Genomic DNA, 18,021 nt, shown 5'->3' with positions numbered 1-18,021 from the left:
ACATTAATAGCCTATGTAAGCCAAATTCAAATGGAGTGGGAGGACTGAATCTGTGCAATGTGCCCACATCATGTGATGTGACCCCACTACCACAGCTCATGAAGGGACTCTGGACTATCATCCTTTTGATTCCCTGGGTAAGAAAGACAAAGACTGTCTCCTTCTGTGTAACAGCAGACACATATAAAAAATAAAATAAAATTAGAGCTTCTTTCAGCATATTCCAGCACTTTCCTAAGCTTCTTTTTTATTTTGCTCTTATTTCAGCTTTCCTCAAGTTTTCTACAGTAAGATCCTTTGGTCAAATCGTAAAGATCTCAACTAAATTCTAACAAAATAGGATTTTTTCAGAGTAAAAACTAAGCAAAAAACAGGAATGTGACCAGATGAATCCTCACCAGTCTGGCTGAAGCTAAGAAACAATGATGGCTCATTGGAGAAAACCTATTGTTGCCAACATTCAGATTGTAAGCAGAACTTGAAATACATTAATTGCTTGAACAAAAATACTGGCCAAGTAAACCAACCAGAATAAAAACAACACATTCACTTTGACGGTGAGATTGAAAGACTATCCCCCTAACACACAGCCCTTACTGTGAATGAAAGGAAATACAATTACCAAGATACATTAACGTTTCGCTACGTAGCACAGAAAGCAGTGGGATCAGTAGTCCCAACAGACTAACTTCTAACAAAACATAGTCAGTGACAATGTGTTTTGAAAGCATGGATAGCGTGCATGGACATATTTCTTATTCCCCCCAGTTTTGGAACAACTATCTTCTCTCTAAACTTCTTCAACATCTATCAGGATAATACCTCCTTCTCTCTTGCATATAGGAATTTTTAGGTGAATAAACAGGTAAAGTTCTTCAAATGACCACACTCCATAACATACATTAAAAATAAAACAAATAGAGCAAAAAGCAATCCTTTTTTAACTTTTAACTGATGTTTATTCCTATGTAACAAAAGTAAAATAACTCAAGTTGGAGCACTGACAGATTCAGCTGGCATCAACACAGTTACACTTCATTTCTGTGGCTGCTTTTATGTTAATAGGTGTGCTTGGTTTTCTTATGTCACCAACAGGATCGCCTTTAATGCCTATTATTAAATGAAACAATCCATTTATAATATACTTACACATAACACTATGTTGACAAAAGAAAAAAACAAGATCTCTACAAGAACCAATAGCGAGAGTTTACATGAAAACTTTAAAATCACTGCATCCACTCAAACTAGCAATTTGGAGAGGTTCAAAAAGCCTGCTCAGTATTTTCCAGGAAACACGCTGTCCCAAGAGTAATAAAACTACAGCAAAGTTTGACAACTCTATTCTCTGAGTTTCCAATAAAAGTTATAATTTTCCTTTGTTTTTAATGTTTCAGAAATGGTTATGAACTGTTAGAATGTATGAATTATTACTTTATGATTGATGAATATTTTAATCCCATATCAGGAAAGTCTCAATATCACTTCAGTGACTGTACACAAATAACATGAAGTTTCAACACACATCATCCAGGAGTCTACTTTGGCTGAGATGCAATTGGACAGGCATTCATAATTCCATGCCTTTGGAAAAAAAAAAAAAAAAAAAAAACAAACCCCAAAAAACCAAAAAAACTCTGACTCAAGCTAAGAATGATTGCAATAACATTGTTTCAGTGCAACTAACACAAAGAAGCAGGCGAAAATGCACACACACAAAAAAGACTCACTGGCTTGTTGGTTTTGTAAAAGATACACAGAAAAGATCAGAGACAGAAGAAAGTGGCAGAAGAGAGCTAAATACATAGCATATAATGAAGCAGAAAGTAGTGATTTTTCCATATGAAAAAACTGTGTGGGCACACATCCATCCATACGTGAATCTGCACATTGATCTATATAAGTAAGTGTACACACATACTCTCTAGTTCTCTACTCCAAACAATGCTATTTCAGGCAGGAACCTTAAAGTAAGCACTATGAAGGGTCCACACACCTATAAGCAATAGAAAAAGAAGTTAACACATGGTGGTATACATGTTTCTTCTCTGTAAAAGCACACTGTGTAATCCATGTCACTTACAGGCTCAGTGATTTGAATACTAAATGCCTCCAATATATAATTGATAAGAATTTCTCTACCCACCAGTCCTGAAAACCCACTCCATGACTTGAAAGTCAGGCTGGGATATTTCCTGTTCAGGTTATCGCTTCCAGAAAAAGTTGCTGCAGTTGAAATTCAGCTAAATCTACTGTTGGAAAATGGAAGGAAAAAAAAAATCTTAGTGAGAGACTTCAGTCAGCAAATAAGACCATAAACTAAGTTTTATGTTCATTTTATAACTTAGCTGCCAGGCTGAACACTGCAACCTGAAGGAGACTAGACTATGTTTTCATTCTTTACTTCTTAGAACTTCAGCAAAGAGAATTAAATGCCTACATCAAGTATATCTGTACAACAAAAGAAGATTCTAAGTACTAGCAGACAATTCTTATTATCCCAAGCGTCAAGAAAGTAGGATAGTGCTCATAGAAAGGATAGCACCTAGCAGGCCACAAGAATCCTGGTAGTACAGGTAACAGTAATTGAACGGGCAATAGAAACAGACCTAAGAGGCAAAAATGCCAAACCAAAACATAAAATTAATGTTCTCACACTGGCAAGGAGTCCCAAAGCCGACCATGGATACAACCAGAAAGATCAATGAACATCCCTTGTAAAGTTTTCAAAAAGCACCAAGGCTTGTCATTAGCTGGACAACAGTTTCATGGGCAGGGTTACTATCATGAAAAAAACCTCTTCAATCAGTGTACCCAAAACTTTCACTTAACCACAGACAGGAGATTCAGATCACAGGAACTAGACTGCCTTCAAGCCTACTCATAGCCTACTCTTTGGTCCTCTAAAATGCCTGGAAAGCTATAACCAGTACCCAGCAGTGCTCTTTGAGAAAGGGTAGGCATCCTGCTGCAAATAAGCAGCTATCATTCTAGTCTTTTCATGTAACGGTTGGGTCTATGGCTGACTGTGAGCCTGTGAAGATAGTCCAGATAAAGATACAGCTCAGAACGTGCAGACCCAGTTGGTACTTTAATTAACCCAAGCCCATTTCTACAGCAGAACTCAGAGAATCTGCACTGTCCATATTGTTTTTATTTCTTCAGACAGTTTTATTACTCTGGGATCTGTCATTTACATTACTAGATGAATTATGAGTATAGGGGTACAGGGACAGGTCCACCTTTAAGAAGGGAGCTGAAGAAATGGGCTAGTCAGCCTTCCCCTGGAGGTGGCAATGCAGTAGACACTGAGCTCCCCCATCCAGACGACAGAACCAGCCTGAGAAAGGAGGGTATATAACTGCATATATGGCATGTACTGTTCACTGATACACTACATATGTTATATGCTAGGACAGTATTCAATGTTGCTTTAAAAATTCTTTCAAATATTTCAACAAACCCAGTGTAGTATTAAAGGTGTTTGAAAAGCAGGAAGGCATCCAAACATTAAAAACAAAACAAAAAAGAAGTAGTACACATGTATTTCATGCTTCTTGGGAAGTATACCAAATCTCTCTCCTTAACCTGTCATGCAGCCATACAGTTAATAAAAGGTATTTTTAGGTCTTCACATAGGTGCAAACCTACTTGAGTAGGAAAAGTGAAGACGATTTGAAAAAGCCCCAATATGTTCCCCTCTTTAAACAGATACATTTGCAGCAGAAAAATGCATAAGGGCCTATTGGACACTCAGCTGATGCCACAAAAGAGTAAAAAAAAAAAAAACTATTTACAAGAGAGGGATCATAATTAATTATAAAGTAACTCAGCACTTAGCTACCCCAAGTTAAACACATAAAGAACAGATATACACTGAAGGAAGAACTTTGCATTTATATGAAACAGGCCACTTGATTTTCTATTTTAACTTTCTGCTATTCAACAGACAGACATTTTTTTCCTTTTGAAAAATACCAGTACATAAATGCTTAAAGCTTAGGAATCGCCACCTCTGCTATGCCTCTATTCTGCTTGCATTGTGCCAGCTTTTCAGCCAGAAGGAGAATACATAAGCTAATACTCAAAAGTAGTTTCACACACAGAAGCACACAATAATTTAACATCACAACTTGCATGTCTCAAAATGGCATATGGGGTAGTAGTGAACAAAGTCACGAACTTCCATAAACTTTTGCTACTCCTCGTGATAAAGGCATATACTTAACTCCAAGGGATACCAGAGCACAAAAAATTACCAAGACATCAAAGCTTGCCAGTGTTCTGTCCGTTGATGGCACAACTCTAACTTTTACTTAGCATTTACTATTTCCAAACCTTTTTCCCTTTCTGACAGTAATAAAAACACTGCAGAACTAAAAAGGCCATTCCTGTATTAACAAACGTCAGCCAGCCGGTCTAAAAAAGTAGTTGCACAAACCTGTCTCTTTAAGAACACCGAACAAAGTAGGCTATCCTGAGTTGTCCATATAAAGTATATCTGCTCCGGATAAAAGGTCAAATATTTCAGACCAAGCTGAAAGCGTCTTTAGGAAAAAAAAAAGGGGGGGGGGAGGGGGGCGGCGGGAGGGAAGGGCAGGAGGAACAAGAGAATATCTTCTAAAAGAAAGCAAAGTAACACGCACAGCCTAGTTTAAAAAATACCAAACTAGGAGAACGCGAACGGACTCGCAAGGAGAGTCTCGCAGTCCGAGACCAGGAGAAGCCGAGAGGCCGCGACTCTCGAGCCCGAGCCCCCGGGCTTTCTGCTGCCGCCCGCCCGGGGAGCAGGAAGCCCGGCGGCCCGTGCCGGCGCCGCTCACCTGGCCGCAGCCGGCAGCCCACCGTCCCCCGCCTTACCTCTGCGTCCGGCGGAGGCGGCTGCCGCTCCGCAGGTGGGGCAGCGTGAAGTTGGAAAGGACCATCCAAAAATTTGGGTCCGGCATATCCATTTTCCTGCCTTCGGACTCCTAAAAACTCAGGGCCATAATACACGGAGGAGGGAAGGGCAGCGCCCCCGACGGCTCCGGGGAAGCAGAGAAAGAGGGAGGAACGAAGGAGAAAGGCGACAAGACCCAACTCGGACCGACGGCAACTTTACCGTGCGGCTGCTCCGCGGGGCACCGCCCCGCCCCGCCCCGGCAGCGACCATTCGCGCCCGCGCAGGGGTGGCGCCGCGGCAGCTCGCCGCTCCTCCGCCCGCGGGTCCCGCGCTCCCCGCCCGCCGGCGCCGGCTGGCGGAGCGACGGGCAGGCGGGGTCCCCCCCGCTCCCGCCCGGCGGTGCGTGGAGCGGCCCCACCGGGAGCCGGCGCCGGGCCGGCAGCTGCCGCCTCCCTCCAGCGGCGGCGCCAGGTGCGGGCGGCGCAGGCCCGGCCGGCTCTGGAGTGCGGGCGGAAACGGGCAGGGCCGCGCACGGAGCGGGACGCGAGTGCGGCACCCAGAGGGTTCAGACTATTGCATTGCCCGCAGCAGAGCCCACGCAAGCTGCTGGAAACAGCACTTAAAGACCACTGAGGTTCTATTTAAATGCGCAGTGCACGTATGTCACTACTATGACTTCGTGCCGATCCCAGGAGAACTGACAGTACAGGTACTTAATTAGTGCTTTTCACATTGGCTCCCTGTCACTCCAGGCAGTGGGACACCTGCCTCCACTGCCAGCCATCTCTTCTGAGAAAGGCACCCTGAAACATCGGCTGGCAAAAGAAGGGTACAGAAAGGCTTTGAGTACCCTTTCCACTCCAAACAGTGGAATGGTGTGGTCAGGTATTGAAAAACAGTCACTGTGGCCTCAAAAAATTATGAGGTTTGTTTTAACATACTTAAAATTTCCATTTGCCTTTTCATTTCTCTAAGGGTCACATTTAAGGTACTTGGTCACATTTGCAGTTATGGAAAGAACACTGTATGTTTTGTATTGAGATCATTTACTTATTTTACTGAAAGCAAAATTCCTGCATAATCTCAACATTTCAGGAGCTGTATTTCAGAAACACACAAACTACTGTCATAGCTGGTAGCACTGTGGTTAAATCACCGAAGGTTGTCTGCAACAGTAGGAGGACAATCATGCGAAACAAGGAAAAACAGGATGTAAATACAGACTAGTCTATCACTTGGGTGAAAATTTGTGGCGCAGAATGCTGCAGAGCAGAGCTGAAGGGCTCACATGACACAGGGGATGAGACAGCTCTCGGGATACCAGCTGGGCATGTAACACAGCATTGCGATGTTAGCCCTCATTTTGAAAAGCCTCCAGAAATACGCATTGCAAAGAAGGCACCAGTGTCCTCTAACTAACTAAAACATGTTTATTTTGGGGGTGCAGAGGAACATTTTCTTGGGATAGTTTTACAAGTCACAGGTACAAACTTTATCTTATTCAGGAAACGGGTTCAGGCAGGCATTTAATAAGGTGTTCACACAGCAGTTACCACCAAAAGCCTTAGTACAAATCCCCAGCAGACACCATTTGCTGACATGCTGCTGTAAACAAGTCAGTTTAACACTGATGAAACACAAAAGAATCATCTAACACTTCTCTAAAGATGTCTTAATTTTAGAAGAGACCAGTTCCATAGAAGAAGAAGGGAAAACAGCCCCATCTAGGTCCCAGGTCAGATTTTCTTGTATGAACAAGGCTGCAATGGTTGCAGAAGCTGGTACTCGGGCCAGCCTCCACCTGTGCCCCTCAGGAGGACTCAGCAGGAGTGCACTTCCCAGTCAGCCTGCCTAGGACTGCGCTTTTTATACTCCTCCGTTAGGATGGAGAAATAGTATTCACATCAACTCTAGCCAGTAACAGAAAACCTCTCATCCATTTCTTTTTGCTTTCAGGCATGCTTGCCCATACTAAGTGAGAAGTTTCAAAGGTTCATGTGAAGGCAAGCATGGCTAGCAAACCTTTCTTAAAACTTCTTAAGAAGGAAATTCCCAAATCTCCGAGAAACATGTCCTCCTCCACATACTCCCCTACCTCATCTTCTCTGCTATGTACACAAGTTTTTGCCTGTAATCAGCATGCTTGGAGAAAGAACTTTAGATAATCATGAAATCAGGGAATTTCACCTATCTGATGTTGCGAACAGCACTGGCTAAAGAATAACAACAAGGTCTTCCACTTACAATGCAGGAAAACTCCTGGTGTCCCCATTGCCCTGCAAGCTCCCCCCTCTCCTCACCCTTCCTGAGAGGCAGTTAAAAGAGTGACCTTCCTTCTCTGAGTAACAAAAGCAGCTCTTTCCATAACTGAGCCAAGCACGTCACATGTGGGGTGATCATGGAACATGGAGGTCAAAACTCATTTCATATCAAGGCAAAAAATTATCAGTCTTTTCTCCTGCATGGACAGTAATTCAACTCACGATTTCTTTGTGAAAATCTCTACTACTTTATCAACAATGATGTGAAGCCTCAAATTCTGAAACGTACCCTAAAAACTTTCAAAAATTAAAGAAGACTATCATACTATGGGCAAAGATACACCTGCAAAAAAGATGATTGCTTCTTTTACGTAGACAAATTCTGATGGAAAAGAATTTTAATACTTCTCTGTACAACCAGCAGAGGCTGCTTCTGCACCTAGACACACAAGTCTATGGGGCCGGATGCGATTCACCCAAGAATACTCAGGGAGCTGGCGGCAGAGCTCACCAAGCCTCTCTCCATCATTGATCAACAGTCTTCGTCAACAGGGGAGGGTACCAGATGACTGGAGGGTGGCTAATGTGACGCCCATCTACAAGAAGGGTCAGAAGGAGGATCCGGGAAACTACAGGCCTGTCAGCCTGACCTCGGTACCGGGAAAAATCATGGAGAGGATCATCCTGAGTGAGTTCTCACAGCAAGTGCAGGGCAGCCAAGGGATCAGGGCCAGCCAGCATGGGTTTATGAAAGGGAAGTCCTGCTTAATCAACCTGATCTCTTTCTATGACCATGTCACCCGCCTTCTGGATGCCGGGAAGGCTGTGGATGTTGTCTGTCTGGACTTTGGTAAGGCCTTTGACACTGTCCCCCACCGCATTCTCCTGGAGAAGCTGGCGAATCATGGCACAGACAAGTGTACTCTTCGCTGGGTTAAAAACTGGCTGGATGCCTGTGCCCAGAGAGTTGTGATTAATGGGGTGAAATCCTCTTGGCAGCCTGTCACCAGTGGTGTCCCTCAGGGCTCAGTTTTGGGGCCAGTTTTGTTTAGTATCTTTATCAATGATCTGGATGAGGGGATTGAATGCACCCTCAGTAAGTTTGCAGATGACACCAAACTAGGTGGGAGTGTTGATCTGCTTGAGGGTAGGAAGGCTCTACAGAGGGACCTGGACAGGCTGGATCGATGGGCCAAGGCCAACTGTATGAGGTTTAATAAGGCCAAGTGCCGGGTCCTGCACTTGGGTCACAACAATCCCAAGCAACACTGCAGGCTTGGGGAAGAGTGGCTGGAAAGCTGCCCAGCAGAAAAGGACTTGGGGGTGCTGGTGGACGGCCAGCTTAACATGAGCCAGCAGTGTGCCCAGGTGGCCAAGAAGGCCAACAGCATTCTGGCTTGTATCAGGAATAGCGTGGCCAGCAGGAGCAGGGAAGTGATCGTGCCTCTGTACTCGGCACTGGTCAGACCTCACCTCGAGTACTGTGTTCAGTTCTGGGCCCCTCTGTACAAGAGGGACATTGAAGTGCTGGAGCGTGTCCAGAAGAGAGCTCCCAGGCTGGTGAGGGCTCTGGAGACCAGGTCATATGAGGAGAGGCTGAGGGAGCTGGGCATGTTTAGCTTGGAGAAGAGGAGGCTGAGGGGAGACCTCATTGCCCTCTACAACTACCTGAAAGGAGGCTGGAGAGAGGTGGATGTTGGCCTCTTCTCCCAAGTGAATAATGACAGGACCAGAGGAAATGATCTGAAGCTGCAGCAGGGGAGATTTAGATTAGATATTAGGAAGAATTACTTTACTGAAAGAGTGGTCAGGCACTGGAACAGCCTGCCCAGGGAGGTGGTTGAGTCACCATCCCTAGAGGTATTTAAGAAACATCTAGATGTGGCACTTCAGGGCATGCTCTCATGGCAGAGATTGTAGGGGTTTGGTTTGGGGTTTTTTTTGTGTGTGTATGGCTGGACTCGATGATCTCAAAGGTCCTTTCCAACCATGAAGATTCTATGATTATACCAAAAGCATACAGACTACTGCAGTACACATTTCACGATCTGACAAGTTGGATTTTTGCAAAAACAGAAAGAAATGAAGAAATTTGAGGTAAAAGTTTCTATCCATTTATATAGCAACAGTGGGTACCAGATCAGAGTGTCGTTCTACATTCAGTGCTGAACAACATTCACTTCAAACTGTGGCTTCTCATGGTCAAAGACCACCCTGCAAAGACTATGCACAAGCAATAGCTCCCTGCGCTACACGACCTGTGGATTCAAACACAGCTGCACCTTGTCTTTGTGCACACAGTTAGATGCAAACACAGTCCTGCTAACTAGTCAGGTTGTTTCTAACATGGCCTCAAAAGTAAGGAAACTTGAGTAATTATTTTTCTGAGATACTTGGTGGACATACACATATTAAGGCACTACAGAGACTTTGGAAATGAAGGGAGGAGTTGTGAGAAGTCCAGCATAGTCCCACAACAACCTTATACGATTAATATGCTTCATAAGGGAGCACAGGCCTTATCCTTAAGAGCACAACATGTAAATGGTGGTGAAGACTTTGTAATGCCTGCCAATAAACAGCGTAGCGTCCAAAGTGGTGCCTGCCGTTTGTGACTTTCCATGCCACAGAAGTGCCTGATTTCAAAGCAAACATCTCAATGGAGAGTGAGAGTTTTCCGAGCTAATTAAGCAGGTACTACATGGCTGCTAAGGGTCTGCCTTCTCTAATGATTTAGTGATCTGAATCAGCTCAGTGAGGGACCGCCCAGGACCAGACCCCATACAAGGGACGCAGATGGAACTAATGGTCAGGCAGACGGGCAGGGGTAGCAGGACTACTTCTTTGGCAGCAGCTATCCCTTGAATTGGACCCTCTCTCACTATCAGTACTGATAGTGCTGCTTACCCTCTGCAAACACAGGCTCAACAACCAGATTTTGTCTTGTTTTGTAAGACAGCACAATTTACTGACCTCTGCCACATAGAACTGCATAAAAAAATTAAGCAATGCAGATGATACAGTGTTCCAAAATATTTAACCCAAAAATTATTACGAACTGATCCATGTTATACTAATAAATGTATACTTGACAATTAGATATATTTCCCTGCAAAGTTGTACATTCATCAACTGCAAATAACTCTCCCTCGGTATCCAATTAAAAACACTGAATTCTGTAGTCGTCAAAGATGAATAAATAAAATACAACAGTTAAGAACCCACAAATAGGTCCTTAACACCATTTGTTGCCTAAGTTTTCAGCTATACAGCCACTCCCAAAACAATAAGCAGCACAGGCAACTTCACTTAGGAGATGCTTTACTAGGTAACTTGTATAATGAGTTTTATTTACCACAAAGCATTACATAAGGTAGCACATAACAAAACAAGTGATAAGGTTCATTAAGTTTTCCCTTTCATATTCTTGTAGATAAAAAAAATAATCAGTCAAGTCAGAAAAGGTGACTAATCTATCCTTGCTTTGAAGAAAAGTACATTTCCAAAAGCAAACTTATAAACAGCATCCTTAGAAGAATCTGATTCAATACATAAGCAAAAAAGATTTTAAAATGTTGACATTTACTTCCAGTAATTAACAGCAATAAAAATTCTCCCCCAGAAACATTTTAATTATATAAAACTGATTTTAAGTACCACCATGAAATACTTCGGAAGTTGAACAGTATCTCTTTAAAATCAAAACGCAATACCAATACTAAATCAATATTTTCCACATAGTATTCCAATGCAAAAGTTACCTATCCTACCTTCTTCATGCTGATAATTATATTAACACACATTGGAATTTTTCAAAACATATATGAAAATGTTCTGGAGTCATTGCCCAAAAGCATTACAGACTGCTCAAGCCTTATACAATTTTACAGCAAGATGTACACTGAATGCAGTTCACCAGCAACAGTACAGATAATGAACGAATGGTGGTAAATGGAGTTAAATCCAGTTGGTGTCCGGTCACAAGTGGTGTCCCCCAGGGCTCGGTGCTGGGGCCGGTTCTCTTTAATATCTTTATCAATGATCTGGATGAAGGGATCGAATGCACCCTCAGTAAGTTCGCAGATGACACTAAACTGGGCGGGCGTGTTGATCTGCTTGAGGGTAGGTTGGCTCTGCAGAGGGACCTGGACAGGCTGGACCGATGGGCTGAGACCAATGGTATGAGGTTCAACAAGGCCAAATGCCGGGTCCTGCACTTGGGTCACAACAACCCCATGCAGCACTACAGGCTTGGGGCAGAGTGGCTTGAAAGCAGCTCGACAGAAAAGGACTTGGGAGTGTTGGTTGACAGCCGGCTGAATATGAGCCAGCAGTGTGCCCAGGTGGCCAAGAAGGCCAACAGCATTCTGGCTTGTATCAGGAATAGTGTGGTGAGCCGGACTAGGGAAGTGATCATCCCCCTGTACTTGGCACTGGTGAGGCCCCACCTCGAGTACTGCGTTCAGTTTTGGGCCCCTCGCTACAAGAGGGACATTGAGGTGTTGGAGCGTGTCCAGAGAAGGGCTACAAAGCTGGTGAGGGGTCTGGAGGACAAACCTTATGAAGAACGACTGAGGGAGCTGGGGTTGTTTAGCCTGGAAAAGAGGAGGCTGAGGGGAGACCTTATCACCCTCTACAACTACCTGAAAGGAGGTTGTAGAGAGATGGGGGCTGACCTCTTCTCCCTGGTGACAAGTGATAGGACGAGGGGAAACGGGTTCAAGTTACGTCAGGGGAGGTTTAGATTAGATATTAGGAGACATTTTTTCACTGAAAGGGTTATTAAACATTGGAATAGGCTGCCCAGGGAGGTGGTGGATTCACCATCCCTGGAGGTGTTTAAAAAAAGGGTAGATGGGGCACTTAGGGACATGGTTTAGAAGTGGCTCTTGTCAGGGTAGGCTAAAGGTTGGACTCGATGATCTTAAAGGTCCCTTCCAACCTCAACAATTCTATGATTCTATGATTCTAAGAGCTCCTTAAAGATGATAAGACTAGTAAAATCCTCGTAGCATAGGTCTCATACTGAATAAGAAGGGTAAATTTGCAAACCATGAAAAAAAAAAGGTTTCTTTAAATGCATCTTTCCTATTTTTGTGAGACAGGAATATTAGGGAATCACACGTTTTAGCAACAAAGAAATACTTCTTGTTACATCAATATCTTGACAGGGATATTAGATTAGAACTGAGTTTGCAGGTGACAAATTCAGCTTTTATGCTGAGACAGGACGAAATACCCCTGTTGGTCAGTTTTGGGTCCCCTGTCCTGTCCACTCTTCTCCACAGCTGCAACTCCTCCCCGCTTTTCCACTTCTGATGCTCCAACAGGGCAAATAACAAAGTTAGGTGACCTTGGTTGTTATAGCGATAAGCATAAGCAAGAGCCTCTCTGCGTATCATTCCTTGGTACTAACTATAAGCATTGGTCTTATCACTCCAAGAGTGAACAGTTTCTGCACAACATGCTCTTAGTTTCAGAGAGTTAGAAGACCTTAGCTAAAAAGTAAAATTACTGAACAGAAAATTGGTTCAGTTCTACCTCAAATGAGGACAGTTGAGAGGAGTTTCTTTTGGTTTAGTTGAGCCGTTCTAGTCAGATAATTATTACCCAAAGAGTAACAAAGGAACTGGCTTAGATGCTCATTCAGTTATTGCTATTTGCAATGTGTCTTGGAGTACCTGGAAGTTCTACAACAGTGAAACTAAGCTATCATGCCACAGCACTCCTTTAAAAGGACAGACAGGATACTACTTGCTGTCAGGAATGAATTCAGGTATGGTAACATACTTAGTATCACTAAACACAGTTTTACGCATAAAACAGTCTGCCCAAACAGATCTTGCTTCAAATGAGATTTCAAGTCTGGTCAATTAACATCTCAGTTGACAACACATTGAGACATTTGTAAAACGTATAGCCTATTTCCTCACAATGTTTTAATAACTTAACCAGCACAATACAAAAATTTATGCATTGTACACAAAACATTAAAACTCACCAACAGATTTGAAAAAATAACTGCACATTAAATGTTTCTAGTGGATCATACAGGGTTATGTTCTTTGTTTAATACAATTTGTTCAATACTGCTATAAGTGATCTGGAAAAAACATATGATGAACTTTTTAGCAAACAACACCAGAGAGGTAAATAACAACAGGAACAAGACACTTTACCATTGGATAAAGCAGCCTTGTTTGAACAACATGCATTCTAGTCTTGCTAGACATTGAGTCACATCAAAGCACAAGAAAACCCCACAGCAAGATTCTGGAAGGCAGGAACAATGCAAAGAATGTAGGTACTGTCATAGATAAAGAGATAAACAGGAGCTCGTAACTTGATGGTATAGCTAAAAGAATAAACATCCCTCAGACGTACAAGCAGGAAAATCTCTCATGGGAGTAAGGAGATGATACAACTGAGCACTGAGGGGCTAAAGTACAGTTAGTTCTGGCATTTCCAAAAGGCTGCAAAAACTCATGAGGAATTGAAGAAAAAAAAAATTATAATGAAATCTGAAATATAGTGTGCAGCCTGAAAAGCTTATTTTATTCCATTTTGCCAAGGCTAGAGGAGGCTTGGTTGTTCAGTATGTGTATCCCCAGTAGGAGGAGATTTTTAGGAGGAGACAGGTCCTAAGAGTAGTGAACTCCATCCTGTCCCTCCCTCACACATAGCAGTGTTAGCCGTTCAAACTGCAGGAGTCAGATGAAAAAGCAGTTCTAAATTCTTTCACTTTACCTATTGTAACATAGTGGATTTCCCATCCCTGGAAATCTTACATGTTATATGCCTTTCTACCTAAAAAAATACACTTCAAACAAGAGTTAGAGAATGGATTAAAAAAACCAAACTAGCAGACAAGGTTCTACAGCCTACTTTATACAGGAAGTCAACTAGAAGATCTTATTGGTCTATTCAGTCCTTAAAATGTACTAATTAATAATTATTTTTATATTACTCTTAATTACAATAATTGAAATCTTGCTCCCTCTAGCGGTTGATATTGTACTCTATTGACTTCACACGATTTTCACTATGGGATGTACAGTGTAAAAATAATTTGAAGAAATCACAGAAAGAAATATTTTGTGAGTGTACAATATATATCCACCAAATCTCTAAGTTCACTTAGAACTGTTTATAAATACACGTAAACACTATTGCTCTAACCAGTTCTGAAGTTACGTGCAAAATTCAAATTAACCTCCCACTGCTCTGCTTTATTATAGCTCATTTAATATAAACACATTTAGGAAAAGCAATGGTCCCAACATCTCTTCCCATTTCTGAAAGGTTCTAAATAGATGCACAATATTAATTGGAAGTTAAATATATTGTTTAGCCATCTGCATCAGGCATCAAAATTCGCATCAGGCAACACTATTTTTAATCCAACATTTTGCTATCTGCAGGAGAGTGAGCCAACCATGCTAACAACTATGCTACCTATTTGCTCTGGTCCCAGAGATTAGCTTCTCCTTCTGAGCTAATTTAGCAAACAGGCAGACTAATGAGAAAATACAAAAGAGCTACTTTCCATTTTTGTCACTGAATTTACATTTATCTTGGCAAGTAGAGAAAGCATTACTACAGTTCAGAAGTGCTACTTTATGTGGTTAGCAAGTCCAGAAAGGGAGAGAACACAGAAAACATCTGAAAAAAATGTCATCATTTTTCAGATACCCTGGTGCTTGGACCTGGACTTCATCATAAATGCTGGGCGGGTGGCAAGGGGAATACTGTATCACATAGCTATTATTAACCTATCCTCCTTTATTTTTCTTCAAGTGCCTTTTCACCAGCACTTAGCAGCATCCTAAGAGGATCACACCATTGAACCAGAGCTGTAATGAAGTTTTCCATGGGTTTGGGCATTCCTGTGAAGCAATCATACACTTAAGAGACCTGTTTCATTGCACTGCCTCAGACCACACTACATACTTAGACCTTCTGCTGGCCTCACACATCCAGCCATATTTTACCATGTATCTTTTAAAATCCTATAGCCTATATGGCAAATGCATTATCTTTACAGGTCAAGGCTAAATTCCTAAATAATTTCTTAAGAAAATGTGGATAAAATCATTCTTCTAAAACAGTATGTACTTAGCTATCATTATACATTCTGCATCACAGCTGCAGTCAACAAAGCCATATTTTTTTGAGAAAAACTGTTAATTCAATTGTAGAAAAATTTTTTTTAAACAGAAGTTTTGGGTTTTTCAACTGTAAATGTAAAATTGTCTTCTTATAAGTTTAAAACCAAATAATTCCAGTGGACTGTATAAACATTACATGCAGCGCATAATCTTCCTGTACCTTTTTAAAATGAAAATAACTCATATTAGACTTCTTTTTGTAGAGGAGACACATTTAAAATAGAGTTCAAAATACATCTGTAAAAAAAGACTTCAGCACTTGTAAGCTCTGTGTGGTTTTGTTTTAATAACTTCTTAACATATGGAAAAGAAAATCCAAAACCCACTCACTACCTTCAGAGGGAATGGCAGTTAAGTGGAACGTTTGGTTATGCCACGACAGCATCCTGGTTTGGAGAATCCTAAACAACATACTCCTGCAAGAGGAATACAGCTCCTGATACAGAGCGATTTCCTCCTGTTCCGCTCTGCCCAGGCCACCCCACTGCCGTACTCACCAATCAGAGTAAGAATTAACAGATTCTTTATGCAAAAGTCAAACAAACTAAAGAAAGAAATCAAGCACAATTCCTGTTCGATCGCATTCAACCCTGATAGGTTTGGGAAGTTGTTGTCATGAGTTGCAACTTTTCTCATTTTTAATACACCTTTTGGGGCTTGGGAGGGTGTTCAATGGAGGTCAGCACAGTGAAGCACTGTAAGAGACAATTCATCATGTCTCCTAAACAAAGCAGCCTGAAGAGATTTTTAATGTCTCAAACAGTCACAAGTACCAGGCCTTCTGCTCAAGGAACTGATAAGGCTAACACCTGATTACCTCTTGTGTGACTCATGGGAGAGAGAAAAACTTGTGCCTCGAGAACAGTCTTACACAAACAGAACAGCTGCTTTTCCTTCTGTGAAGGACAAGCTGTTTCTTCGGAAAGACTTTATACTCAGTGGTGACCTTTGCATCATTATCCGTGAAATGCATATTAAAGTTCACACCCTTGCATATGCTAATGAAGATTATCAAGACCATGCTAAACATAGATGACTATAGCTCTCGTCTCCCCACCCAAATCATGCTACGTCACCTGGAGGGGGGAGAAACCTGACACAAAACTGTCCCTAGGAGTGGGGGAACATAAAAGGAGGAAGACCCCCTGAAGAGATTTTTACCTCAGAAGATTTTTGCCTGAAGAGACCCTGAAGATATACAGAAGAGTGCTCTTATGGCAACAACCCCCATTGGCTGGACCTCTTTATCTCTCTCTCTCCATCACTCTCTTGATCTCTCCTTCTCTATCCTTTTGTTTCTTTTCTTTTCCTTTGTTCTGTCAAAGAAGTAACACAAGGCATACCATACCACTTGCCACAATTCATTGTGTATCTGTTATTAAGTACCACTTGCAGTAATTTGTTGTATACCTGTTGCTAAGTAATGCAATGCATACCTCACCGCTTGCCATAATTTGTTATATACCTAATCAATTATCGTGGACCTAGTTAAAACCTGGTTACTAATCTAATAAATGTTTGTATATGGACCTTGAGATTTGTCTCACCTTAGTCCCTGCCGCTGGGGATTTGCAAATCTGAGTCACCCCCCTTCTTTTCTGAGTGGGACGTGACGAGCACTCAAGCCTGTCAATCAAAGTCTAAATAGATCAATTCTGGTCATACTGAATTTAAAAGAAGTTATCCAGTACAAATGCTGTCTTCAGCAAGACAGAAAACTTCATCAGCTCTAATACTTACACACTGAATGTCCTAAATTAATCACCCAATCAGTACAAGACTGATGGCTACGGATCCATTACAGGTCTCTGCCACAGCAAGGAAATCAAATGCTCCTCCTCAACATTGGCAACTACTGTGTTTGTATCAGGTATTTTAAATACACAATTTAATTTCAAATTCTGATTTAAACCACAATCAATAAAAATCAGGTGCTAAGAATTCAGCATTTCGTAGTACATATACACCCAAGTAGTTATATTTCCTGAGCTTTTCCTTACGCTCATCTGGCTTCACGCTTCAGCTGATCTGTGTGATGGATCTGTTGTCAGCACAATGGTGTGAGATGGAACACCCCACGCAGCACAAGTCGCAAACTGAAACTCGGGGGCATAGGAAGTTAAAAAGGGAAACACTATACTTAAAAGATTATTCTGCGGACTGCCCATTAACATTACCCATAGTATTTCAAACAATGAGTTGAGCACACAGCACTAACTTGGTAACATCCTTAAATCTCTTTGCACCTCACCCTTAATGCTCTCCTACTCAAAAGGCCAAGTAATAATCATACAATCACAGAGTAGTTTGGGGTGGAAGGGACCTTTAAAGGTCGTCTAGTCCAATCCCCCTGCAACGAACAGGGACATCTTCAACTAGGTCAGGTTGCTCAGAGCCCCGTCCAACCTGACCTTGAATGTTTCCAGGCATGGGGCATCTACCACCTCTCTGGGCAACCTGTTCCAGTGCTTTACTACCCTCCTTGTAAAAAATTTCTTCCTTATACCTGGTCTGCATCTACCCTCTTTCAGATTAAAACCATTACCCCTTGTCCTATTACAACAGGCCCTAGTGTGGAATAAGTACTAAATTGGCTAAAAATACAAAAGCACAACATTGTTCACACATTAACGAAAAGTATAAAATCAAGAGGCTTCTGAGGCAGAAAATAGCCGCAGCTGGCATGAAGAATACAACACCCGTGGTTCCC

General features: G+C 42.2%; 1 protein-coding gene across 9 annotated transcripts in view; it reads right to left on the bottom strand.

The window, feature by feature from the left end:
- The window catches only part of MAST4 (microtubule associated serine/threonine kinase family member 4), a 298,871-nt gene that overhangs the window by 100,403 nt on the left and 180,447 nt on the right, over positions 1 to 18,021 (bottom strand). For 2 of the 9 annotated variants that reach the window (XM_074568790.1, XM_074568791.1), the window contains exon 1: positions 4,861 to 5,135. The exons of 6 other annotated variants lie outside the window; for them this stretch is intronic. In XM_074568790.1, the coding sequence (XP_074424891.1) occupies positions 4,861 to 4,952 (92 nt within the window). In that variant the 5' untranslated portion in view covers positions 4,953 to 5,135. Of the gene's footprint in view, positions 1 to 4,860; positions 5,198 to 18,021 lie in introns of those variants that run through there. One more of the 9 variants, XM_074568796.1, reaches the window with a different exon arrangement.

This window comes from Larus michahellis, chromosome Z (genome assembly GCF_964199755.1).
Source record: "Larus michahellis chromosome Z, bLarMic1.1, whole genome shotgun sequence".
Classification (NCBI taxonomy): Eukaryota; Metazoa; Chordata; class Aves; order Charadriiformes; family Laridae; genus Larus; species Larus michahellis.
This window is presented reverse-complemented; position numbering and strand designations above follow the sequence as displayed.